Source organism: Volvox carteri, assembly GCF_000143455.1.
Source record: "Volvox carteri f. nagariensis unplaced genomic scaffold VOLCAscaffold_35, whole genome shotgun sequence".
Classification (NCBI taxonomy): domain Eukaryota; kingdom Viridiplantae; phylum Chlorophyta; class Chlorophyceae; order Chlamydomonadales; family Volvocaceae; genus Volvox; species Volvox carteri.
The window spans coordinates 26004-50683 of record NW_003307578.1 but is presented as its reverse complement, the minus strand read 5'-3'; the positions used below and the strand labels follow the sequence as shown (position 1 = coordinate 50683).

At 54.5% G+C, this 24680-nt stretch overlaps 4 protein-coding genes across 4 annotated transcripts; 3 read left to right on the top strand and 1 right to left on the bottom strand.

Annotated features, from left to right (window-relative positions):
- Positions 1 to 133: 133 nt before the first annotated feature.
- VOLCADRAFT_121150 (uncharacterized protein) lies at positions 134 to 1798 on the bottom strand. The gene is made up of 2 exons (XM_002953193.1): positions 1559 to 1798; positions 134 to 1445 (listed from the first exon to the last, which is right to left on the bottom strand). Exons 1-2 carry the CDS (start codon positions 1670 to 1672, stop codon positions 1119 to 1121), a joined length of 441 nt encoding a protein of 146 aa, XP_002953239.1. The 5' UTR covers positions 1673 to 1798; the 3' UTR covers positions 134 to 1118.
- A 2788-nt stretch (positions 1799 to 4586) lies between these two features.
- Positions 4587 to 5494, top strand: VOLCADRAFT_121148 (uncharacterized protein; the record flags this gene model as incomplete). The annotated part of the gene is made up of 2 exons (XM_002953270.1): positions 4587 to 4682; positions 4719 to 5494. The coding sequence occupies 2 exons, from the start codon at positions 4587 to 4589 to the stop codon at positions 5160 to 5162; spliced, it is 540 nt and encodes a 179-aa protein (XP_002953316.1). The 3' UTR covers positions 5163 to 5494.
- Positions 5495 to 8558: 3064 nt separating this feature from the next.
- On the top strand, positions 8559 to 15377 carry VOLCADRAFT_63500 (uncharacterized protein; the record flags this gene model as incomplete). The annotated part of the gene is made up of 9 exons (XM_002953269.1): positions 8559 to 8796; positions 9114 to 9235; positions 9673 to 9864; positions 11311 to 11403; positions 12161 to 12253; positions 12626 to 12712; positions 13084 to 13194; positions 14634 to 14726; positions 15225 to 15377. 9 exons carry the CDS (start codon positions 8559 to 8561, stop codon positions 15375 to 15377), a joined length of 1182 nt encoding a protein of 393 aa, XP_002953315.1.
- A 1621-nt stretch (positions 15378 to 16998) lies between these two features.
- On the top strand, positions 16999 to 18424 carry VOLCADRAFT_105847 (uncharacterized protein; the record flags this gene model as incomplete). Its single annotated transcript, XM_002953268.1, has 3 exons — positions 16999 to 17314; positions 17488 to 17891; positions 18296 to 18424. Exons 1-3 carry the CDS (start codon positions 17053 to 17055, stop codon positions 18422 to 18424), a joined length of 795 nt encoding a protein of 264 aa, XP_002953314.1. The 5' UTR covers positions 16999 to 17052.
- Positions 18425 to 24680: the final 6256 nt, after the last annotated feature.

Below are 24680 nucleotides of genomic sequence, written 5' to 3'. Positions count from 1 at the left end.
CCCGACATACATACAGACGGACTTAGGTGGAGCGACCAATCGACAGACGTCCAAACAAACCGACAGCAACTTTCAACCAGCGACATATGAATGAGGGAACGGCCTTGAGAGAGCCAACAAGAAAATATTACGGCGGGCGTTACAAGCACAAAAGCAGGCTAACTTGAGATCCATATCGCGTTGCTTATTTAGGCAACAGAGGGCCAGAGGGTCGGCATTTGTACACGTGTGGAGGAAGCAGCGAGGGGACGGAGGACTGAGGACGGGTGCGATCCAGGGGATGATGACGAAGCAAAGAACAAAAAAATACCGCAAAAGGCTAGAAGGGCGGGGAAAAAAGAAAAAAGGAAGATGAAACGTTAGTCTCATACATTCCAACATGCGAACAGGTCGGGCGGGGGAGCGGGACTGCATCTAATGAGACGAAGATTGCGATCCATTCACTTTTCCATTCACCACCATCGTCTTATCGTCGACATCACCATCATCATCATCAGCAGCAGCAGCAGCAGCAGCTGAGGGAGTTCTGGCAGTATTGGCCGCGGAAGAGGCCGCAAACGGCAGGTAACGGAATCTTCCTGTACTGTGTGACCACCGGTATAGCGTACGGTAAAACAGCTAACCACCAACGAACGTAAAAAGGCATTTTACGGTGTCGTTTGACTATGGATGCACCACGCTCTGCACGACGCATTCGCACATGCATGCATTTTAACATTCTCCTCATCATCATCAAATCATCAACAAACCGCTGCCACATGACTCCTGGTGCTTGGCGCCCATCCACTGTGCCTAGCAGTGCGCTGTGCTGCTGAAGTCGCCCGGCCGTCGCCTCAGTCGCCAACCCCCGCGGTCACCCCAACCATCATCTCCACAGGTCTATCTGTACCTGCCACGACGCTTACGCCTAATTCGAGATGCAATGTGATGCTGCGCGCTCCCAACTGACTGAGACATCGCACTCCCCAGGAGGAGGAGAAGAAGAAGAAGAACGCTACCATCCTGCAAACCAGTCGCCTACCAGCCTTCTAGAGAAACAGCGCTACTATCCATTTAGCTAAGCGACCCACAACGAGCCACAGCGCCTGTCAGATGCGGGACGACATATACATGAAACCTTAGACATCGGTAGCTGGGTCAGCTTGCGCCAAGTCGGCAACTGGCGCAACTGGAAGTTGCTCCTGTTGCTCTTCGGGACCAGCAGGGGGATGGGGAGGGGGAGGAGAGGCTGCAGGGCTTTTTGACCGTCGCAGCCGCTTCAGGAGGATGATCCAGGTAGCGCCCGCGAGGGCGACGACAACTGGCACAATCCGCGCTGCATTTTTGTAGCCATGCAACTGCCGCTGCAAGCTATCCACTTGTTGCCGCGCAGATTTGAGCTCAGTGCGCAGCGCCTCAATTTTTTTGCGATGCGACTTTTGGTAGTTGATTATGGTCTTGGTGCACTGCACGGGTCCATCGGGTCGGTCAGTCCCAGTCTGACGGAATAAAGCTTCCCGGGCTTGGGAAGCTGTGTGCAAACGGTTAGCATTATAGCTCTTTGCTCCTGTGGCAGTACCTGGGACTTGACAAGTTCGCAGCGTGGGCATGGTGGCGGCGCGGCACTCTGCCGAGGAAGCAGGTCTGGGTCCTTTGGCCCTGGCGAATCCGGTTTGGCACCACCGAAATTCATGGCGATTTAGTTGGAGCTTTCAAAAGTTTACTATTAGTCTCGCTTGTAATCGGCAACCGACATCTGATGTCGAGAGGGCTACGCGTGTTTGCAAAGCGGGCCAAGCCTCCGTGTTGTTTTTAAAAGACAGGAGGTAAACGATTGTACAACTAGCGTCATCGAACCAAATGCAAAAGTGTAACAGAAACCGGAAGAGCCTTGTACGACCAGCCGTTACGACTGGGTGATCATGTTCACGAGTTACAGTTGCATGTGGTCGCAAAGTGGTTACAAGCACGGCTTAGAATACAAGCATCTCGCGTGAAACTCGGCTCAGGGCAAGCCCAGAAGTACATCAGAAGTATCAGGACACGTCTTCCGGCACTGCCTCGTTTTCAGAGGCAACGGCTGGCTGAGTCACATTCATGTAAGCCTTGTTCAACCGTCATACCCCATCCTCTTCAATACAAAAACAACAAAGCCAGGATCACTGCAAGCCCTTCATCGGAAACATTGATATACACTATATGTGCTTCAGCTTTACGCGTTTCCGAACTGTTTAGATCGAACACCGACAGGATACTGGTGATAAGACCACTTATGCGCGATAACTTTGGCGAGGACTACGTAAGAGAATATTAAACAACCCCAGCCACCCGCAGCCGCCATCTCCTAAGTTTTGTTTCACCGCTTACCACTAGCACCAGTAAACCCGCCCGCGCCCTGCGCCACATTCGCACCCAGCCCGAGCGGGTGCAACCTGGGCGCGTGGTATCATTGTCTAGCCCCTATCATTCATCGTTCATCTCATTCTCCGAAGTCATGGCACACCAAGCTCTTTGGAGAATATGATTTCTCAGATAATTAAACTCAAAGATACAGCCGGAATCCGACTTCCGAAAATTTCCAGACACGCAGGCCCCCCCAACAGCCCCGACATACAGAAAAACAACTTGAAGGCCAGTTGCGGATCATGCCGACGGTGCCGTCCAAGCCTAGGGGTAGGGCGGCTGCCAGGACCTCGGCCCAGCCGGCAGGATGCAGGTGGTCGTGGTCGGGGCAGAGCAGGAAGTCAAGGACGACGAAAACCGCCACGATGCCCCCCCCCTCCCCTTTCCCCGTCCCCCTCCCCTTCCCCGTCCCCCTCCCCTTCCCCTCCCCTTCCCCGTCCCCCTCCCCTTCCCCGTCCCCCTCCCCTTCCCCGTCCCCCTCCCCTTCCCCGTCCCCCTCCCCTTCCCCGTCCCCCACCCCTTCCCCGTCCCCCTCCCCTTCCCCGACCCCCTCCCCTTCCCCGTCCCCCTCCCCTTCCCCGTCCCCCTCCCCCTGATATCAGCATCACTCGCCTGTAGTTCTTCTCCTCCACACACCTTCCCCTCGTCCGCTTCCAACATCCCCTTATCCTCCCCCTGCCCTCCACAAGGGCAGGGGATTAGTCTTTTGGAGCGTCCTCTTGGAGCGCTGAATGGGGAGGAAGGGGGAAGGAAACGCGCACGAGAGGGGGGGGGAGGGGAAATGCTTAAGGCGCCTCTCCCCCACGCCCCTCTAAGCACACGTACCCCGTCCCAGCCTAACAATTAGCCTCATACAACACCACGTGTTTCCCCCTCACTATCCGTCCGTCCGTGCGTTAAGTGGCCATCTTCCCCCTCCCCTTTCTTGGACAGGAGGGACTGGGAGGGAAAGTCCTATCTTGAGTTGGCGATGTTTTCCAGTTCCTCTCGAATGCTCCTAATACTCTGCCTCCCCCCAATTAATTGGGCGGGTGGTTGCAGGGGTGTTAAGACCTTGCATGGGTAGGCGTGGAAAGGCCCGAGCCGTTGTACAACTCAGGATACTGCGATGCAAAACTCCCCAAGCCTAGCCTGACTGTGGGTTCCTGGGGATGGACTTTCCTTGCAACCCCCAATCCCTCAGTACTATTGCACGCGATGCCGGCCAACACCTCGCTAGCGGCCTAAAGGAGGGATACTAGTTTCGCAGTGCAGAGGGTTTCTTCGCGGAGGCTGCTGAGGAGTTGTGCTGCGCAAGAGAGCCCCGTAGTATTCATGCTGCGCACTGGATGTAGATATCGGATATGGACCAGCTCTGTGCCCAGCACTGGCACGCATTGCACCTACTGTCACAATCCTTCACGGTGCATTCACCGCGGAATCTGAAAATTTGGGTAACCATTCCCCCCTTGTTCATGGCACTGCGGGAAGGGGATTCTTGTACAAAGCAACATTATCCTTTAAACAGGAACCACTATCCAAAGCCCTAGGCCCCGCTCCTTGGTTCCCATTGTTGAGTGCTTGTAGCCCGCGGGCTGTTGACAACCAAGGAAGGGGATGCACACAAACCAAACTCACAGCCCCACATGCAATACTGAACACAGACAATAATGGAATTCTGTAGCAACCCTTCTTTGTGCTAAGCATGTTTTATGTCTCGTAACGCAGCTCATCCGAGCTATAACGACATCCTACACTCTCGCAAGCACAGTTCTATAAGACTTGAAAGACATCCAACAGTATTACTTTCTGTAATTTCCGTGCGCTCTCAAATGTTACGCGCGTGCTAGCAAGCCATCCACGAAGGACGGCATTAAGTATAGCAGTTAGCAGGAAAATGCAACATCTAGACTTGTGACGTTTATCTTAAGTCGGTACCCCTTTACAGGAGGACTAAGATTGCAAAGCAAAATGCCTCTACGCCTCGCCTGAGATAGTAACATGCAAATGATAATAGCGAAAGGATTTGTATCTCAAAGCCATACATCAAAGACAGAGAGGTGGCCTGTAAATGCTTAAAGCATTTGTCTGAGGAAGCTCGCACAGGGCCCATCTGGTCGATCTCGATCCGAGCGAAACCGCAGTAAAGCCCCGCCCCGACTGCAAGAGTTGTGCGTACTGGCGTAGCATTTCATTCCTGTCACCTGCCACTTACTGCAGCAAAGATGGCCGTCATGATGCGCACCCAGGCGCCTGTTGCCTCCCGCGTGTCTGCATCGCGGGTCGTCGTCGCCGCTCGCCCGGCTCGTCGCTGCGTAGTGGTCCGCGCCGAGGAGGCTGCTACGGCTGCTGCTGAGAAGCCGGTCTGGACCCCACCGACGCTGAACCCTGACACTCCCAGCCCCATCTTCGGTGGTAGCACCGGCGGTCTGCTTCGCAAGGCGCAGCAGGAGGAGTTCTACGTCATTACCTGGGACTCCAAGAAGGAGCAGATCTTCGAGATGCCGACTGGCGGTGCTGCTATCATGCGCCAGGGCCCCAACCTGCTCAAGTTCGCCAAGAAAGAGCAGTGCCTTGCTCTGACGACCCAGCTGCGCACCAAGTTCAAGCTGACCCCGGCGTTCTACCGCGTCTTCCCTGATGGCAAGGTGCAGTACCTGCACCCTGCTGACGGTGTGTACCCGGAGAAGGTCAACGCTGGCCGCGTTGGCGTGAACCAGAACTTCCGCCGCATCGGCCAGAACGTCAACCCCATCAAGGTCAAGTTCTCTGGCCGCATGATGAGCCCGTGCGAGATCTAAACATGTACTTTGATTGCAGCCTGAGAAGAGCTTTTCGTTTTGTAGAGCGGGGTGGTGATGTTGGTTGCTCAGGCATCTAGTTTGCGGCTGCTTGCTTAGGTGCCTTCCTGTTCTAGGTAGCGCATGGTGGATTATTTGAGCAATCACGAATGATTTCTTGGCCATAGGCATGTCGGCGAAGTGCTTCCTTGCAGTTTTGATGCTGGCCTGCTGATTGACAAGGATTTCGTGATTATGGGCACAAGAGCATCTGACGATAAGAGCAGACACGACTAATTCTCGCTAATATGGAATGGCTGACGCCATTTGCATGTAACGTGGCCAGTGAGAAGGACTATTTCCTCTCGTGGGTGCTGGTGAGGGCAGGACTCATCTCGCAGCAGGTGATAGCCTCGAGCTGAGGGTTAAACACCCTGCACTCCATGGGAGAAAATTTGGTTGAGGGGTGCCTGGTCCCTAAGGTACAGGGTATGTAGTGAAGGGTGCACACATTGGGACACCAAGCGCAGCAACTGGTAGAAGATTACAACAAATGACAGAAGTTCAAGAGGAGGAACATAATTCAGGCAGGCAGGAAGGTTGGCTGTTGGACAGTGCGTACCTGCCACCGCAAGATTACATCCAACAACTTGTGTAGATGTCAACTGATGTCAGGAACTCCCTTTGGGGATTTCATACCAAAAGTTAGGCCCGATGTGCAAAATCCCTTATTTTAGTGCGTAATGCCCACCACCATAGGCGCGATGTCCCGACACCCCATAGGTGCAATGTGCTCAACCCCCCCATCAAGTGCGATGTGCCCTCACTCCATACTCGTGAGTGCTTTTACCCACCATCTCCCGAAAAGCTAATTTATCCCTTCCGATAACTGCCTGCTAATGTGTTCAACGCACGTTTTTCACAAACCCGTGGCGCGCGTGCGTGGTCATGACGACGTCCATCATACAGTCCTTAAATGAAATAGATTGACTCTGAGCAAAGGCCAAGCATTTGTTGATAGATATGTTTCTCAGTCCTATGGATGGAAGGGTTGCCTAACCGCGTGGGGCCCTAAACTAGCACAGCGACCAACGGGACCGACCCCATGGAGTTGCTTCGTTGGGGAACCCTCGCAGGATGTATGGTGCGCGACAGGTAACACATGCATGTATTTCCCCTGCATTAGCATTTTCCTTTAGTATTTGCATACTGATGGAACGTTGCTGCCAGGCCATTCGTGCGGCCACAAATGCGATGCATGGACGAGAAGGTTGATACCACTTTGCAATAGTATAACAATAATCATAACATCGTAAGTTTAAGAAATTGAATAATCTACGCATAACATAGTGAATAAACAGCCTTAAGGCCAAACATTGTTGTTGATGAACGCAACTGGCAGTCAGTCAATTGCAAAATCTTCCGAAGGCTTCGCTGGATATAAACAGCTGGGGGCTCCGTGTTCGATGCGGAGCACGGTGCAATTCATGCAGCTAGGCCAGCGCCAGCTCCTGCGCGCGCGTCGCCCATTTGCTTCGCCTCAGAACGCTCGGCGAGCACACGGGCCCTCAACATGCTGCAGCTCTGCGGCAGCGATCTCTCTAAGCACCGCTGTGGAGGTGCAGCCATCAAGCCTCAACGAGCCATCGACCACGGAGAAGGTCGCTCAGCGGTAAGACACTGTCCAGCACGCGGTCTCTATGGAGGGGGTCGAAGTGGCTGTTCGGAATGGGGGATGGGAGAAAGGTGTTGCTGATCGCACGTGCGGGGGGTCGGGGGAAACCTGTTGCAAGAGGACGGGAGAGGGGCTTGACTCTAGGGGCCACGGTCAGATCATCAGATGAGTCATCTGAGATGACACAGCAGCCTCCGCACCTCGTTGCGATTACGGCCATGCTTCCCCCTCCTTTTCGTCCACTACCACCACCACCATCACCACCACCACCGGTTGCTCCTCTCTTCCCGCGCCTCCCACCTCCCCCAAACCCCGCCCAGCCGCCACATATCGACCCCCTCCATCGGTTGGGTCTGGGAAGGGGCCAGATGCCAAACCTGGACCCGCGCCAGACATTAATGATGATGATGTTGTTGTTGTGTGGTGATGAGGTTTATCGGAACTGCACCACACAGGATTGGCGCCTCCCCTCCTCCCCCCCCCCACACTCTTCTCTCGTTCGTGGTTCGTCTTTCCTAACCCCCCCCCACCGCGTTCGCCCTCCCCAATCTCCTCTTCCCTTCCCCCCTCATTCTCCTGCCTTCTTTCCATCTTCTCCGCAACCATATTCCCTCTCGTCCTCGCCGTAATCTCTTGCATTGTGTACGATTTCCCTCCCGAGCCCTTATGGGCCCTATGCGTGTCCGTAACTTTGGTTGATACTTCCACCGCTTCGTTAATTCCGTTAACCGCCTAACCACCTCCTACCTCGTCATCACTCTCATTCCATCTCGGGGGGCGATGGGAGGTGGGAGCTGCTGGTGCGCAGTGGTGGGACTAAGTACGGGCGGGCCTGCCGTACAGGGGAAGTTGTGTGTTTGTGTGTGGGGGGGGTTGGAGATGGAGGTTGAAAAAGGGGGAGGTCTCTGGGTAGGAACCAGGATGATCTGACGCAGATTTATTTGTGAATATGTATCGCGGGGTGATATTTTCACCAAGCTGGAACCCCTAATTGCATGGCGGTGTAATACCGTGTGACATTGAGTGACATGACGCGGTTCCGTACGATACACGACACGGCATGGCGACACGGCACGGCCGCGGTACGGCGCACAGCAGTACGGGAGGGAGGGAGGACGCGGAGGGCGAGAGGCCCCCCGCGCAGTCCCCCCCCCGTCTTGTGCCGCGATAGCTCTTCACGCACTTCACGCACTTCACGCACCCACCTTCACTCGCGCTTCACTCCCCTTGCGTTGGGGCCCTGGTGCGGTGATTCCCAACAGGGGATTTGGGGGGCCTTGGGGGGTTGAGGTGGGGGAGGGGATTTGGGGGGCCTTGGGGGGTGCACCCGCCTGTGCAGCAGCAGTTCGGGCAGTGGATGCGGGGGCACAGGGTCCTTTCCCCTTCCTTTCCCCCCCAACCCACTGCCGTTTGCCATTGAACGCATGGCAACTGGTGTATGTACATACGTAACGAATGTATGTATGTATGTATGTACGTTCATACGTATGTACTTCTTCGTACTCTTATCCCTAGGCCCGTTTGTGGTGTTTGTGGCGTGTTTTGTGGGCACGCTGCGGACGGGAGCGAGATGGCCGCGGGAGGCGAAGGGGGGAAGGGAGAGGGGAGAGGAGTACGGCGGTGGCGGTGCAAGCAGCCCGGGGGGTGGGGGGAGGCTCCGCAGTCCTCCGTGAGATTGGGCGGCTCGTGTGTGTATGTGTGTGGATCCCGGAGTATCTCCCCAAACCCGTGTCGTGTCTGGCATGGATGACATCACCGCCCACATAGTTTCCTCCCACGCTTTCCTCTTCACTCATCATTTCCTTTCTCTCGTCCCATTTCTCGTCCCACTTTGCTTCCCCTCAACCCCCCACCCCCTCACCCCTCCAACCCCTCTTCGCAGCAAGCGCATCCTCTCCGGTGTACAGCCCACTGGGCGGCCCACCTTGGGTAACTACCTGGGGGCTATGAAGAACTGGGTGGCGCTGCAGGAGCAGTACGGTAAGAAGTACGACAGTACAGCAGGGCAGTGGCGGAGGGAAGCCGATTTGTAATATGAGGGGGGGTTAGGGAGTAGGGCCTGCATGGTACGGCAGGCGCACATCGTACATGTGACCGTCTTCTCCTCCCCTACCTATTCCCGCTTACCTGCTTTACCAAGGTGAAAAACCCTGCACGCGGCCCCTCTCTTCTTTTCGCTTGGTGTGTATTTGATCCCTGCCCCTCACCCCGCCCAACCCTGTGAAATACGCACGTGACCACACGCACGTACATTCACGGCCTCGCGCACTCACACATCAACACATACATACGTACAGACAATTTTTTCTGCGTCGTGGACCTGCACGCCATCACCGTCCCTCACGACCCCCGGGAACTCCGAGCCGCCACCCGGTCCATGGCGGCGACATACATAGCGGCGGGTATTGACCCGGACAGGGTGAGGGGGGCAGGGGGGGGATGGACGAGGGGAGGGAAGGGGAGAAGGAGGAGGAGAGGGGGAAGGGAAGGGGGGAGGGAGGAGGAGAGGGGGGAATTAAAGAGACTAATGGAATGTTGACTGGAGGGAGGGGAAGGTGTGGGGGGAAGGGGGGTCACATGTGGTGGTGTGTATCGTGACGTTGGGTTGGGTTAGGGCTTGGGGGAGCGTCGGGGGGAGGCGGGTGACATTGGTGGGGGAAGTGGTGACCATTGAAGGTGCTCAGGAGTGCCGTACATAACCCCCACGTGTATGCGTGTGTAGGNTTGGACCTTTCCCCCCCTCTGCATCTCTTTCCCCCCCCCTCCCCTTTCCCTCCCCTTCTGGATCGGCTTCATTCGCTCGTGGTTCCCCCTCCCGTCCCCGGACTCTCCCTCGCCTTGATCATCCCCCCCCAGGCCACAATATTCGTACAGTCCCACGTACCCGCGCACACGGAGCTGGCCTGGCTGCTGTCCTGCGTGACCCCCGTGGGCTGGCTGGGCAGGATGATCCAGTTCAAGGAGAAATCCAGAAAGCAGGGAGAGGACGTACGTACGGGATTGATGACGTATCCCGTACTCATGGCGGCTGATATCCTGCTCTACCAGGTGCGAGGGTGTGTACGGCGGACGCTGGGGAGGGAGAAGGGTTTGTCATGGAAGTGGCGGTCGTACACTCGTATGATGTGTGGGACAGGGGGGTCATGTCTTTTCACCCTGCGGCAGCTAACCGGCGAAACCCTGCCTTCCCCGCGGGTATTTCGGGGCACCCTCATCCAATCACCCTAGTTAACTTCTCAGTGGATCGCTCAGGTTCCGCACCCACCACCAGCATCCAACGGAATCTGCCGGGTCGACAGCGGCCCAACTCCATTCCTGGTCAGCTCGCGAATCAACTTTATCCCAGGTCACCACCGTCCATTAACTAGGGGCGCAATACCTTGCACCATCGGAGGGATTTTCGACCTTGATAGGTCTCGATCCTGGGATCCCGGGGGCAATGGTCGTGCGTTACCAGTAGTGCCAAACCAAGTAGTATGTCCTGTCTCCGGTGTATGTATGTATGTATGTATGTATGTATGTATGTATGTATGTATGTATGTATGTATGTATGTATGTATGTATGTATGTATGTATGTATGTATGTATGTATGTATGTATGTATGTATGTATGTATGTATGTCCTGCCCCGTATGTATGTCCTGTCTCCGGTGCTTCCGGTGTATTCCTGGTACGTCCCCCTCCTCCCCCTTCTCGCTCGGCTAGCCGGACTAGGATAGTCGGGTCGGTCGGGTCGGTCGCGTGTTGGGGGGTTGGGGGGTTGGGAGGAGCACTTGCATACCGACAGCCTTTCAGTATCAGCAAATCAGCTATTTCTCCAGGCCAGCAACTTTATGCCAGCTTTACGACAGCACTGCTTTACCACTTTTCCGCCGCCTTCACACCTACTTTTCTACACCTACTTCTTTACGGCTTGGCAATACTATTTCTTCTTTTTCAGTTCTGGCGGCGTAGGTAGGTAGTTTTTCCGACATCCTCTTCACTTCGTCATCCCGAGGTCGCGGTCTCCAAGGACGCCTTTCGGTCAGTTCTACGTCTGGTACACTCTTGCCCTGGCAGCAGCTTCAATCGTGTGTGGTTCGTCTTTCCCCCCCTCCCGTCCCCCCCCCCTCTCACGATCTCACGTGTGATCCCTTTCACTTTGTTATCTCCGTACACATACACACATACACACATAGTCACGCGGCGTATATAGTTGGGGCTGTTCTCCGCTCGGGCTTCTGCTGCTGCCTCCACTCCTCTTAGGTTATGAATCCTTGGGGGAACTACGATTTACGTTACGTGGGGCGACGTACACACACATACACACAGATACACACACATACACCTGATTTGCGTTTTCTGTTGTGCGCTGAGTCCCCTCCCCCGCCCCTCCTCCACGCACTTATACACTACGGAACCCCGTTTTGTACAATTATTCCCCTCCCTCCCCCCCTCCCCACTCGCATACACACACACTTCGCCCCCCACCTCACCCCCACTCTCCCCCTCCAGGCAGATTTGGTTCCTGTGGGCGAGGACCAGAAGCAGCATCTGGAACTGACCAGGGACATCGCGGAGAAAGTCAACCTGGAGTTTGGCGGGAAGGTGTGTCTGTCTGGGGAGGGAGGGGGGAGGGGGGAGGGGGATGCAAAGTTTTGTGGGGGGGAGAAAAAAGGGGGGCCGGGTCGGGGGAAGGGAGGGTTTAGTTTGGCTTTTGGGGGGAGCTGCAAATTCAATGAACAAGCAATGCGAGTGAGGGAGGTTTGGACCTGCGTCCTGGTGTGTGTGTGTGTGTGTTTTGGAGGTAGGAGGCGGGGGAAAAATTGAAAATGAGAGTGTGGGGAAGAAAAGGTGGAGGGGAGGGGAGGGGAGGCGGCGCATTGGATGCGTTCGGGTGAAAGAAAAGCTCCTCCACAACCCCCAACCCCCAACCCCCTCTAAGGAAAGCGGGGGGGGGCGAAAGGGGAAATGTGTTTTTCCCGTGGTGCCGGGTTGCGGCGATGGGGCGTACCGAAAACGTGTGGGCTGCCTCTACCCGCTTGTACGACATAGGGGACGTCGTATTGTATTGGCGCGGTACGTCATCAGCGATATCTATGTATCAGACAGTACTGGAACTAAACACACGCCTCCCTAATCCTTCACTCCGAAAGTGAACATTCTACGACAATAAAAAGGCAGGCGCATACCCTATACACGCGCATCATATCCCGCATGCGTATCCCGCCCTTCCCCTCTTTGGGACTCCTGTCGTATTGTGGGTGGTTTGGGGGTTATTTTATTTTCCTGAATTTTTGAAAATTTAAGTCCATTTCTCCCCCCCCCCCCTCCCAAACCCCCTTTCCCCCCTCTTCACCCCCAGGGATGGAAGAAGCGGGGGGGTCGGGGGGGTCGGGTGTTCAAAGTTCCCGAGGTTTTCCTTCCCCCTGCGGGGGCGAGAATTATGTCACTGCAGGTAGGGGGCCGTGTGTGTGTGTATGTGTGTATGTGAGTTTGTACGTTGGAGGAGGGGAGAAAAAGGGATGGGAAAGGGCACGTACTTTCTGTGGGTTCTTTTTGGGTGTGGCGTGTGGGGTGTGTGTGATATGTATGTCTGTAAATTGGTGTGTGTGTTTTATGAACTTTTTTTTTGCGCCTTTCTTCTCCACCCCTCCACTCGACATGTCTATCTCTGGTATCTGCTTCAATCGTCAGTACTTCGTCTTACCCCCCTCCACCTCCCCTCGCCTTCGCAAGATAGTTAGTTAGGTAGGTAACGGTATAAACCCCCAACCGCACGCACATTCTGCACTGACCCCCAACACCCCCGCGCCACCTCCCCCCCAAGGACGGTACGGCAAAGATGAGTAAATCCGCCGAGAACGACAACAGCCGTATCAACCTGACGGATAGCCCCGAGGTTATTGCGGCGAAGGTGGGCAATCGACAGTGACCCGCACGGCGTGACATGACACGGCATGGCACGGTGTTGCGCGTGTGTGTATTGGGGGGATTGGGGTATACGGGTTGGTGGGCGGGGGTGCGGGGCGTGTGTGTGGGGGGGGGAGGGGACGGAGAGAGAGCGAGCAAATTTTCATACGTACGACTCCTGGGTCGGTGGTTTGTAGGGGTAGGGGTAGGGGTTGTGTAAGTGTATGCGTTCCCTCACCTCCCCCTTTTCCCCCTTTTCCCCCCTCCCCCTACTCCTACTGGTCAGTTCTGCTCCTTGACGGCAGCTTCACTCGTTCGTGGTTCGTCTTTCCCCCTCCCCCCTCCCCTCCCCCCTTGCCCCCCTCTCCCCAACAGATCAAGCGCTGTAAGACCGACACCGTGGAGGGGTTGGAGTGGGGGAATACCGACCGGCCCGAGGCAACCAACCTGCTAGCCATCTACAGCTTGTGTACGGGCAAGAGCAAGGTGGGGAGGGTTGTGGAGGGGGAAACGGGGTTTGTACGACGGACCACTGGCGGGTGAAGCAGATAGATATACCCGAGATATAGACGGATATAGTCCAGGAGAGTACGACAAATGCGGCATCGGAAATATATTTACTGTTACTGACCAGTGTTGACTTGGATTACCGGTAGTCTTGGCGGCGACGTGGCCATAGCGGGGGGTTGCGAAACGAGCTACTTACCAAAGCTGCCGAGTTCGAATCCCAACGAAGGCAGAAGGCGAGAAGGAAGCGGGAGCCTAGCTGGTTCGTGGTGCGGCTAGGCAGCTTGCTGGCTGACGTGCATGCAAGGGCCCCTCCCACCCCCCCACCCCCCCACCCCAGCTAACACATACGCCCATGACCCGACCAACCCAACCCAACCCAACCCAGCTAGCCAGCTAGCGCTTACGCCGACGTAGCGAGAAACAACAACCGACTAAGCTCGAACCCCTAGGATTCACCTGGCCAGACGGCACAAGCGGCAGAGGCAGCGGGCACATGCACTTGCAAGACGGAGAGCAAGACAGTTGTTGGTCAGCAGCGGCAAATAAACAAGAAGTACGTATGAAGTGCCGCTGAAGGAGACTAGAGATCTAAATATATGTCGGCCTAGAACAAACAAAGAGATGGAGAGAAGCTGAGCGGAAAAAACTGCTCCAGGAAGGGTGTATGAGCGGTGCAGGACGAGGATGAGGAGGAAGAGCCGTACAAAAGGAACAAAGCGAGAACAACATGCAAACGTCGCAGGCAAGTGCGGCGCCAAGCGGGACCAGGACCACCACAATCAAAATCGTGCCTTGACGTCGAAAGTTCAAAACTGTCGGGGGTTCCTTATATGCATATAATATTGCAATAAAGCCACCGAGTCATGGTTCCCGAAGTAAAACCGCGTTTACATGGCCTCACGCATGTTTGTCGTACCGGCGGGTTTCTAATTGAGGAAAATGATTAAATATTAAATTGCTTTTGACGGCAAGAGTCGATTTGCCGAGACATCTAAAGTACGAACTGTGGTTTTGGGGGTGGGGGTGGGGAGATGTAGAGAATTGGGTTTTGGGGGGAGAGGGGTTTTTCAGTACTTCCTGTACTAGGGATGGAGAGCTTAGAGAGGAGTTGGTTATGTGGTGGTTGTGATTGTGGTTGTAATGGTGGCTGGCGGAAATCAAGTACGACATTGCTTGATTGGCTTGGCGACAGTTGGTGATACTGTATCGTACTTCGTGTTCGCACGATGAGTTCGAATAAACAATCGCCCCCTTCCCCCCAATACACACACGCTGTGGGGCGCCCCTCCCTCTCTTTCCACTTACGCATTCCCGTTTGGACGTTGTACGGCACTTGATTTTCTGCATTGTGTGCATTATATGTTTTTTTGTCCTCCCCCCCGCCTTCCTCCGTCCAATTCACACACGCCCGTCAGGATGAGGTCGTGTCCGAGTGCGCCTCCATGCGGTGGGGCACCTTCAAGCCCCTGCTAGCAGACGCCATCATCGAACATCTGAAACCGCTGCAGGTGTGCGTATGTATGTATGTATGTGGAGGGGGAAAGGCGCGCGTGTGTGTATGTATCTTTGCTTGCGGAGATGGCGCTCCATGGGTTGGGTCGGGTCGGGGGCGAACATGAGCTTGAGACGGGGAGGGAGGGTTGGGGGGTTTGGAGAGGGAAATATCGGATGGGGGGGAAGTGTGATGTGATGTAAGGTAGGGTTGGGCGGGCTATGAGGTGTTTGTTATTCGGAGTCTCAAGATTGTGGGACCCATCTGTAAAAGGCGGGAGGGGGCCCCTCAGGACGGCTCGGGTTCGTTACGGGTAACGACCCAGCACCCAGTCACCGGGTGTTGGACCGCCATCCCCCTCCACCCCACCCCACCCCCACCACAACCCCACCACACTCTTCCGTACACACAGCGTCAGGGCTCCGGATGCGCCCGCCGTTGCTGCAGAACAAACTAAACACCGTCTCATGTGTGTGCGTGTGTGTATGTTTTGCTTCTTGCCGGTGCATCGCAGGTGAAGTACGGCGAGCTGATGTCGGATCAGTCGTACATCGATGCCGTACTGGCCAAGGGCGCGGAGGCGGCATCGGCGACTGCTGACAGGACGTTGGCGGACGTCCGTGACGCGATGGGTTTCGTGGCCCCCTTCCGGGCCCCCCGGTCCTAAGGGGGGGAGAGAGGGGAGTAGAGACAGTTGGTGGTTGCTAATCTGTTAGTGGTGTTGTTGTGGTCGTTATGATGTGATCGTTATGATATGGGTCTTGGTGCTGGCAAGGGTGGTGAGGGAGGGCATGACGTGACGTGACAGCAAAATCGTGGCAGTGACGTGGCAAGCTTCCCCCCCTTTCCCGCCTAAATGTCACCAGCCCTCGAGAACCCTGGGCCCTCAGACAGGCGACGCGGGGGGTAGCAATTAACCCCAAAGACAAGGACGTGCGTGGCCGTGGCTGCAGTTTTTTGTGTTTCGTTCGCTTCTCGGTTCTTGTTCGGGTCGGAGGCGGGTTGTGGGGTTGCGCGGGGGAGGGGAGCGGGGATGCTGAGGCACGTATGAAGTGCTGTTATGTAACAAGGTGCGGCTTAACGCGTTCGGAGTGAGGATTGCAGTTGTGGGGAGTTGGAATGGGAGTTGGAGCGGGACTGTAGGCAGGCTGTTATGGCGAGGAGTGAGTGCCGTGCGTGTATGCGTGTGTTTTTAGTTTTATGTTTGGAGGGGAGTCGAAGGGAACGAGGGAGAGAGGGAGCCCTGGAGGAAGGCGTGTGGTGGTAGTGATGGTGACGGTGATAGGAGGGATATGAGGGAGGGTTTGTTTTATGAAGAGAGGTGGAGGGGAGAGAGGGGAGAGGGAGAGGGGGAGGGTTTAGATTGGTGTGGTGGAAAATAGTGAGGGGTGTGGCTGGCGTTGGTAGGCAGAAGGGAGGGGGAGGAGGAGGAGCGATGGGAAGGGAAGGAAGGGAAGGGTGTTGGAGCTTGGTCCATTCCAAGCGCCAGTGTTGCCAATTTGGCAATGCTTTGGATTCTCAACGAGTTAGTGGTGCAATATTGCATGTTTTGTTCGAATAGAGAGTTTTCGGAGCATGGATGTGTGTACCGAGGTCTCTGTAAAGCCTGGAGCAATGAAGTGGTTTGCGATGTTAGTGAAGATTTCAAGGGCGAAGAGAGGTTGTCCTTGCTGTGAAAGTGCGATCTACAAAATCTACGCATGTCAAGGAGGGAGACGAAGCCCGTCCTGGATCAGAGGTCGGCAGGGGATATGGGTGCACCGCGCATCAAGGAGCTCAGCTCTGACAGACTTTCAGCGGGCCAAACAGGACTTCGCTTTATGGTATGTGCTGGGCAGCCAAGACGTTTCCCATCAGATAAAATGCAGTTAGCCAGCACAGCAATCACGACTGTTTGCTTCATAATTATTGCTGCGGCGGCACCAGTTACAGAACGTAAGGAGTTTAAATGTGCTCATAGGAATGTATGCTCACAGGAACGGGAGTGCATAGCTGTGTGAAAGCATCTTTGGGACTTGCGGGGTCGTGTTATTTATTACCCTGTGTGGGATTAGCGGAAATCCACGAAGCCAGAGGTCACCCATTTGACCATCCATCATCCAACGATATGCAAATACATCATCGGATTACGTCCTTTGTTCTTATCATATCACCCAAAGGTTTCATTTGGAAGAAGTAGCGCTTTGGCCTGGTGGCCTTGGCCGTACCAACCGCATCCATCAGGGGCTGAAGGCAATCCATAACAAGCCCTGACGAGCACTTCATAAGAACAGAAAGGGTTCCTCTGACGCATGTGTATTTACTAATCTATTTCTGACCTCTGCAACAAACACTTTGTCAACATGTCGTCGACTTGCGTCCTTCCGACCGCTTCGACCGCTTCCGGCGCCAAGGCCCGGACCGTGCCAAGCATTTGTGCGCCGGTGTCCTTTAAGCATTACAGACGCAGCACAACCAACAAGGCTCCGCGGAAGAGGACCTTCCTCGTTACCATGACCAGATACAATGCTGACCTGCGCGTGCAAACTGGAGCCTACAGCCACAACGTTTCGATGCTCTCTTGTGGTGTTTGTCGTGAGAACTATGGAGATTGGACCCCGTATGGTGAGCTCCTGGCCTGCTGAACTGACCTTTTCCATTTCAACTCTCGCTTTTCCTGGATTTAACTCGCCTTATTACAAGTCTCAAGATCAATGCAAAATGCTTTCAATGCTGCACACGTTCCTATGCCGTATGAATACGCACATAAAAAGCTCTCCAACGGTGGCTGTACGCAGGTGACAACGGCAACGGCAACAACGGCAACAATAACGGCAGCAACAACAACAATAAGAAGAACTGGGGCCCTGGAGACTTTGGTAGCGATGACAGCTTCCGGCTCATTCTGCAGCTCTTTGGCAAAGTCATGCTGGGCGCCTTGGCGCTTATCGCCGCAGTGGCGGCCTTCCCAGCCTCCAGCTCTGCCACCTCAGCCTCATCGTCATCTCCGCCCAGTAGCGTTTCACCCCGTGGCACTCGCCTGGATGCTGATGGCCAGAGGCTGGGCGGCGACGTCAAAGCTAGTTGGTCTACCTCCCCTAGCAGCAGCAGTAGCAGCTCCTACCAGCCCCTGCCTCGTTCCAAGGTCATGCACGTGGCCTGCAAGGGCAGCACCCTGGTGGTTCCATTGTCCGACCCTCAGGTAGATATACAGTTAGTTATTTTAAGAGGATAGGTAGTGGTAGGTAGAAAGCATAGGGCCCTACTTCTCCCGCATATCCAAGTTTGCAGGGCGTTTGGGTCAAGCGGTCTACTGAAACTTAAACCCTCAATCCAGAAAATGAAGAATCCCCAACACATAATGCATCATTGCGCAATTCATACGATTTAAGGGCCCATCGATAATCGCAATGGTGATTTGTTCGATCGGGGTTTGGTGCTGCGGTTCGTGTACTGGGTCATTTCTCTTTCAGGATGCGGCGCACACATTACACGTTAGGGTATTGCGGCGTGCCCCGGCCCCTGCCCTACACGCGTCTATCTCCCCTTTGCCCTTCTTCTCCGTCTTCAACCCCCTTTGCTGGTCTTCCTTCACCCGGGCCCCAGGCCGCGGAGCGTCTGCCGGGTGGCTGGCAGCGCGCCAAGATTGTGGAGGCCCCCATTGAGCTGTCGGGTCGCGAGGTGGCCATCATCAACCGCCGCCAGTACTGCGTCCGCGAGAGCATGCGTGTGTGATTGTGAGGCGGCGCTCTGCCGCTCGTGGTCCCCACCTGCGCTCTGGTCTTGCCTCCCGATCCGGCTTCGTGGTTGGTGTTGTTGTCTTCGAGTTTACCGCTGTCAGATCTGTTTTATTTGTACCAGAGGCGTCCATACGTATTGTTGGGACTCCACTGTGGAGTCGTTATGTTCGTTTTTTGTACCCGTAACCCGCTGCGTGTGTCTGCTGCTGCGGCTACAGCTACTGGTGCCGTGGCACTGGGCTCGAGTGTGCAATTATTGCGGTGACAGCTGTTTTGATGGTGATGATAAAAATGATAACAATTGTCTAAATGACGATGGTGGCGATGATGACTGTAGTGCTGAGGAATGGAGTCGAGATGGAATGTTGGCGGACCCAAATCAATTATGTCATTGTTGTAGTGACTGTGCGGGTGCTGGACGCGTTGGTCTCTTGGTTGATACGCGTCATGCGGTGCTGTGTGATGTCGGTGTGCATGTGCACGTTTTTTGAGTTTACATGTGAATGTGCAACAAAGACGCGATTATCGTGGGTTAACCCGACGACAATTCTGTACGGGGAGCTCTAATTGTACCTTAGGGGCCGCGGGCATGACCCACGAGCGTATGCATGCCAAGGGTTCCCTCCATTCAAAAGCAAGTTTCAGGACCTTCGGGTTTACGGAGGCCGGGTGCAGGGGCAAGTCAGTAGCGCGTCTCAAGCGAGCCTTTGTGAACGAGTAGATAAAAAAAGGGACTCCTTCCGTTTTGCGTGTGCGCTGGGTACTGCAGCGGCTTCTGTCACAATTGCTGGAGCCACTCGGATAGGGCATTTAGCTCTTGTCATACCCAGAGGCCATCCCGGCAGCCGATGGCCGTACCATCTTAGGAAGTTTAGCTGGGGCTGGCAGGGAGCGTATGGTGCTCATGTGAGGTGTAGAAATAGTACACGCCTTTTCCTGTGTTAGGATGGCTCCCATTAGCGCTTTGGGGTTGTCGGCCCCTTGGTGTTGCAGTGGATGTTAGGACGAGGTTTTCATACTGTGTGCAACGCAAGTGCTTAGGGTTGCAAGTGTCTCTATGTAAGCGTTTGCCGCTTGCATGATGGAGGCAGGCCGTGACAAGAAGCCATGTCATGGGAATGATGTTGTTGTTCTGTGCTCCTGTCTCCCTTAACCGTATTCTCATGGGTATGTCGACTCGAACGTGCTGGCTGACCGTGCAAGGAACGGTAGAGACGGGAAGCGGGGAGACCAGCTGCCAAGGGCCCTTACACTGTCAGCTAGAAGCTGAAGCTCTACTGAGTGAAAGGCAGAATGCCTGTAACGAAAGAGCTGAAGCAATTATTACTCGCCATTCCAATACGGTTGTACGACAGTCGCACAGAACCAGACTTAGAGACTCCGATCGCTTCGCTCCGTCGTATCTAAGTCAACAATTGGGGTGTTACACTGTGGGCGGCTCGTCCCGATAAAGGACGAGCACCGGGGGCCCTGACCGGACCGAAACACAGCGCAGGGACGAGCGCGCGGCTCCACGTCCGTCTGTGCCTCCGTGCGCACCTCACTACCTAACCGGGCTACCCTCCACACAAAATACCAACGCATAAAACACGCATTTCACACGCAATCCTAGTCCAATATTTCACACAAAATTTGAGTAATTATGGCCAAATTCCCGCAAATTACTTTCAAAAGTTCACACAAAACTCTTTCACAGCTCAAAAAAGTACTTTTGTACATTTTCCAGCTGCTAGCCAAAGAGTTCACACAAGAAACTTGGGGATGAAGTCATCCCAAAAAAGTTACTTGCAGCCCCTGTAGCCATTCTTGGTCAAATATTCACACAGAAGATGTGATGTCGAAATAATTTTGCACGAATTGTGTCATAAGAGCCCCCCATGGGCAACATTTTCACTTTTTCGGCACTTCTTCACGTTTCGACAAATACTTCACACGCGGGGGAAGACTTCGTCTTCCCTACACCCCTCAAGCCTACCACCTGGGCAAAAAACTCACTTTTTCGTCACTTCTTGGATTGGTATCTCTACCTGGTCAAGAATCTCATTGTCCCCATATCTCCATACCATTACCCCCCATATCTCCATACCATTACCCCCCATATCTCCATACCATTACCCCCCATATCTCCATACCACACAACCCCCCCATATTGATGTACCATTGTCCCCCATATTTCCATACCCAATACCATCCCCATACCACTCCACTCCATCGCACGGTAGCAATGCAAAACAGTCTGCAATGTTACTTCTTCCCCATCTCATAGCAAAAAGATACTCACAGTCTCCGATGCCATTCCAATTCATTTCACGATAGCAACTACTTTCGATCCACGTGATAGGGTTATATATATACCCCCCTTGCGAGGCAGATTCAAAACAGGTGTCCTGTGGGTGTGGGAGAGACGCCAGTCTCTCCCACTCTGTACGAATTATGTCACGTGAGAGAGACTTCGTCTCCCCCACACCCCATAACATTGTCTCCTATTCCTGTACCACTCCATACCATCCCACGTGGGGGCATTGCCCCCCACAAGCCTGTTACAAAACCCCCAATCCCTGTACCACTCCATACACTCGACCCGGCAATGTGTTCCACAATGTTTGGCTCAGACTATATCACGGAATGACCCCGATTCCTGTACCATTGGACTCCATCTCACGATAGCAATGTTTTTTGGGGCTCTAGAGAAATGGACCACTTCCTGAAAGAGAAATCCAGCGTTTGCCGACCAAGGCTCCGATACTTCGTTTGCTGCCGTAGGAGCCGCTCCGAGAGCCTTCTACAAATACATCCAGTAAAATATCTTCCAGGCAGACACCATACCATATGAAACTAATTTGGACGGATGAAGCTCTTTTCCGGTACAATGAACGAATTGTCAGGAACCCCGTGACGCAATCAAAAGCTGTCACGAGAAGCCATGTAGGGCATGATAACCGGCTTTTCTGAAAAAACAGAAATTGCCGGCCCGGTTACTCTGGGAACCGGACACTCTGGGAACCGGAGACTGCCGGAGATCTCCGGGGAAAGAAGCATAACCTTGTATTCCAAACCCGGCGGCCTCATCCGTGTGGTGATGGACACCAGAAGGCCTCCGTGGAAGATTTGCACCATTGTGTTCGTTGTGCCTCCTACACGCTATTGGAACAAGGATGTCATTGCTGCAAAGGACTACCAGCAGGTAGCCGTGTTGTTGTCTCTGAGTCTCCGGATCCGGAACGTTCACATGTACGGATCTCACTCGCGAGCTTTAGTGCAATTTTAGGGGTCCGGAGCAGGTCTCACCGGCACGCGTCGCACCGTTCTAATTTAGAGAAAAGCTTGCGTGAACATGGTAATCTTAATGTAAACTTCAATAATTTGATCAGCAAAGGCTGTTAGGTTAGGCTGGCTTGGCACACGGTCACTCATCCGCCGCGCATGGCACCCAAACCGACTCCTACAAGCCGCCTGCCGATCATCTAGCCCCCGACATCTTACTTTTATGACATACAGTCTAAGCCAAACAAGTCGGGTTTCGGCTTCCTCGAAGCCGGAAAAAGGGCGGGCCCCCCCTGCATCCGTACAGGCCGGTAGCTAGCGCGGCACGTGTGACAATTGATGGGTAGTGTCAACGCGGTGGGAGATGTGCTTTGTTGCAGCAGTGCTGATGGTGTGAGAGCTAAGCTTGCACCAGCGGAATCGTCAGCACCGCCTGCGGGCTTCACGCGAATCGCATCCATCCCGGGTGCATGCCGCATGGACAGTGCGGCAGACCGCAAGTCGGAATGCCCGTGCGGGCAAATGGTAACACAAGCTGGGTGAATTTCGGTGCTGTCTGTGATGTTTATCCCCGAAGCGCCGGCGGCCTCAGCAATCCGCCCCACAGCCGCGGGCTTCATCGGGGCACACCGCAACTCTTCGGAGGCCCCGTGCATTGGCCAAAGTAAATGTACAAACAAGCAGCTTGTGTATTTCATAGAGAAATGAAAAAGCAAATTATGTTGGCCTGCTGGTGGCAAGTCGGATTGCCCATGCCGGCAAATGGTAACACAAGCTGGGTGTTCGAGTTATCATACGCCGTCATCACAGAATTCCATTATGAGATACGCGGCAGCTTTCGGGATGAAATTTAGCGCGAGAGGCGTTGATGTGACTTTGGCCTCGGTCAATTGCGGCAGCCAAACTTGTTTGTGCTCATACGATTTTTGTTGGCTACATGCGAGATACCTTGCAATAGAGAATGCTGTATAGTACCTACAACGCGTTTCAGCCGGGCGAGATATTATGTTTGGTCCACACACACACACACACACACACACACACACACACACACACACACACACACACACACACGCACGCACGCACGCACGCACGCACGCACGAACGTGGATCGAAAGTAGTTGCTATCGTGAAATGAATTGGAATGGCATCGGAGACTGTGAGTATCTTTTTGCTATGAGGCGGGGAAGAAATAATATCGCAGACTGTTTTGCATCGCTACCGTAAGACTGGGTGGAGTGGTATGGGGATATGGGGGGGCAATGGTACATCAATATGGGGGGGTTGTGTGGTATGGGGAATGGTGGGGGAATGGTATGGAGATATGGGGGGCAATGGTATGGAGATTGGGGACAATCAGATTCTTTACCAGGTAGAGGTACCTACATCATGGGGGTGTGTGGGGGACGTACATTCCCACCCCCCCCCACGTGCGAACTATTTGCAGATATACCAAGAAGTGACTCCCGCACTCACGTCAGCCAGGGCACTCTCCAAGCCCCTAGCTAGGCACTACAGCTAGAAGACCGTGAACCGAAATAAGCAAGAGCCGCGTGAGAGGCACCATACCACCTCCAGGAACCCTAACCAGGCCACCTGCCCCCACTGTTGTTGTTGATGTTGTTGATGTTGTTGGGGTGTTACACTGTGGGCGGCTCGCCCGATAAAGGACGAGCACCGGGGGCCCTGACCGGGCCGAAACACAGCACAGGGGCAGGCGCGCGGCTCTACGTCCGTCTGTGCCTCCGTGCGCACCTCACTCCCTCACTCACGCCAACCGGGACGCTCTCCCAGCCCCTGGCTAGGCAACGCAGTGGTGCAGAAGACTGCAAACCGAACTAAGCGAGAGCCGCACGAGAGGCGCCACACCACCTCTGGGAAAACCTAAGCAAGCTAACTGCCCCCACTACACCTGGCCAGCCTAATCGCGCGCTCTCGTCCCTCTTGACCGCCAAAACAAGAACAAAGAGAAAACACCACCGGGGGCAGGGGCTCTTCTCAGGGGGCTCCACAACACACTCAAAAACCGAAGCAAGGGAAGATCTACCCATCTCATGTACGGCCCCTCCGAAGACTCTCCCAGTCAAGGGCCCCACACAGCCAGCAAGGCAAGAGATACACGGAGGACCATGGGCCTGAGACGACACACCACTAAAACCGAGACGCGGTTGCACCGAGAAGAAAAACACAGCGCGGGCACTTGCACATTGGACCTTGAAGGCCAGCTGTTCACCTACCACTAGCAACGGACACCTACCGAGGACGGCCACCACTACCTCACCGGTCCACTCACAACCGGGGCAAGAAAAACTGGTCCGTACGGCAGTCTCCTCCTGGGGTTGTGGGCTTCCGGGTGCAGCCCAGCGCAAGACACAGCAAGAACACCTATTGCCGCGGGGGGGCTGACAAGCCAGCGCGGCGCCCCCCTACAAAGCCCGAGAAGGGCTCAACACGGCTCACAGACGCTGCCTGCTTCCGCTTACCACACCGAGATCCCTCCCCTCCTTTTAAACTTGAGCTGCCTTTTAGAATCACATCAATCATCCTTTCACCCGGAGGGTTCAGCATTCGCGACCAATCCAGCGTGCGAATCTCGGTCCACCGACTGTGACCTCAACTCCACATCTCAGTAGCTAGCCATAATCTCACGGATTACACAGGTATCGTACCTAGGACTTTAAACCGCAAATTGCATTAGTGTCTCCAGACCAGACCTGGAAAGTGAGTGTATGCGTGCCGGAGGGTTAAGTGGATTACTTAACCATCAACATGGCGCGGTCTTATTATAATTATGCTTTAATGAACGCAAGCACCAATACTTATGTATTCGTGCGGATCGGTTTGCGACCAACCTAGGTAACGGTCGTACGTAGGGACAGAGTAGGGTTTACACGGGTTCAGGGCATCCAGTTAGGTCATCCATATCCACAACAATACACCTCAACACTCGCATCTTCGCAGCTCATCAACGTTGCTAAACCTGCACT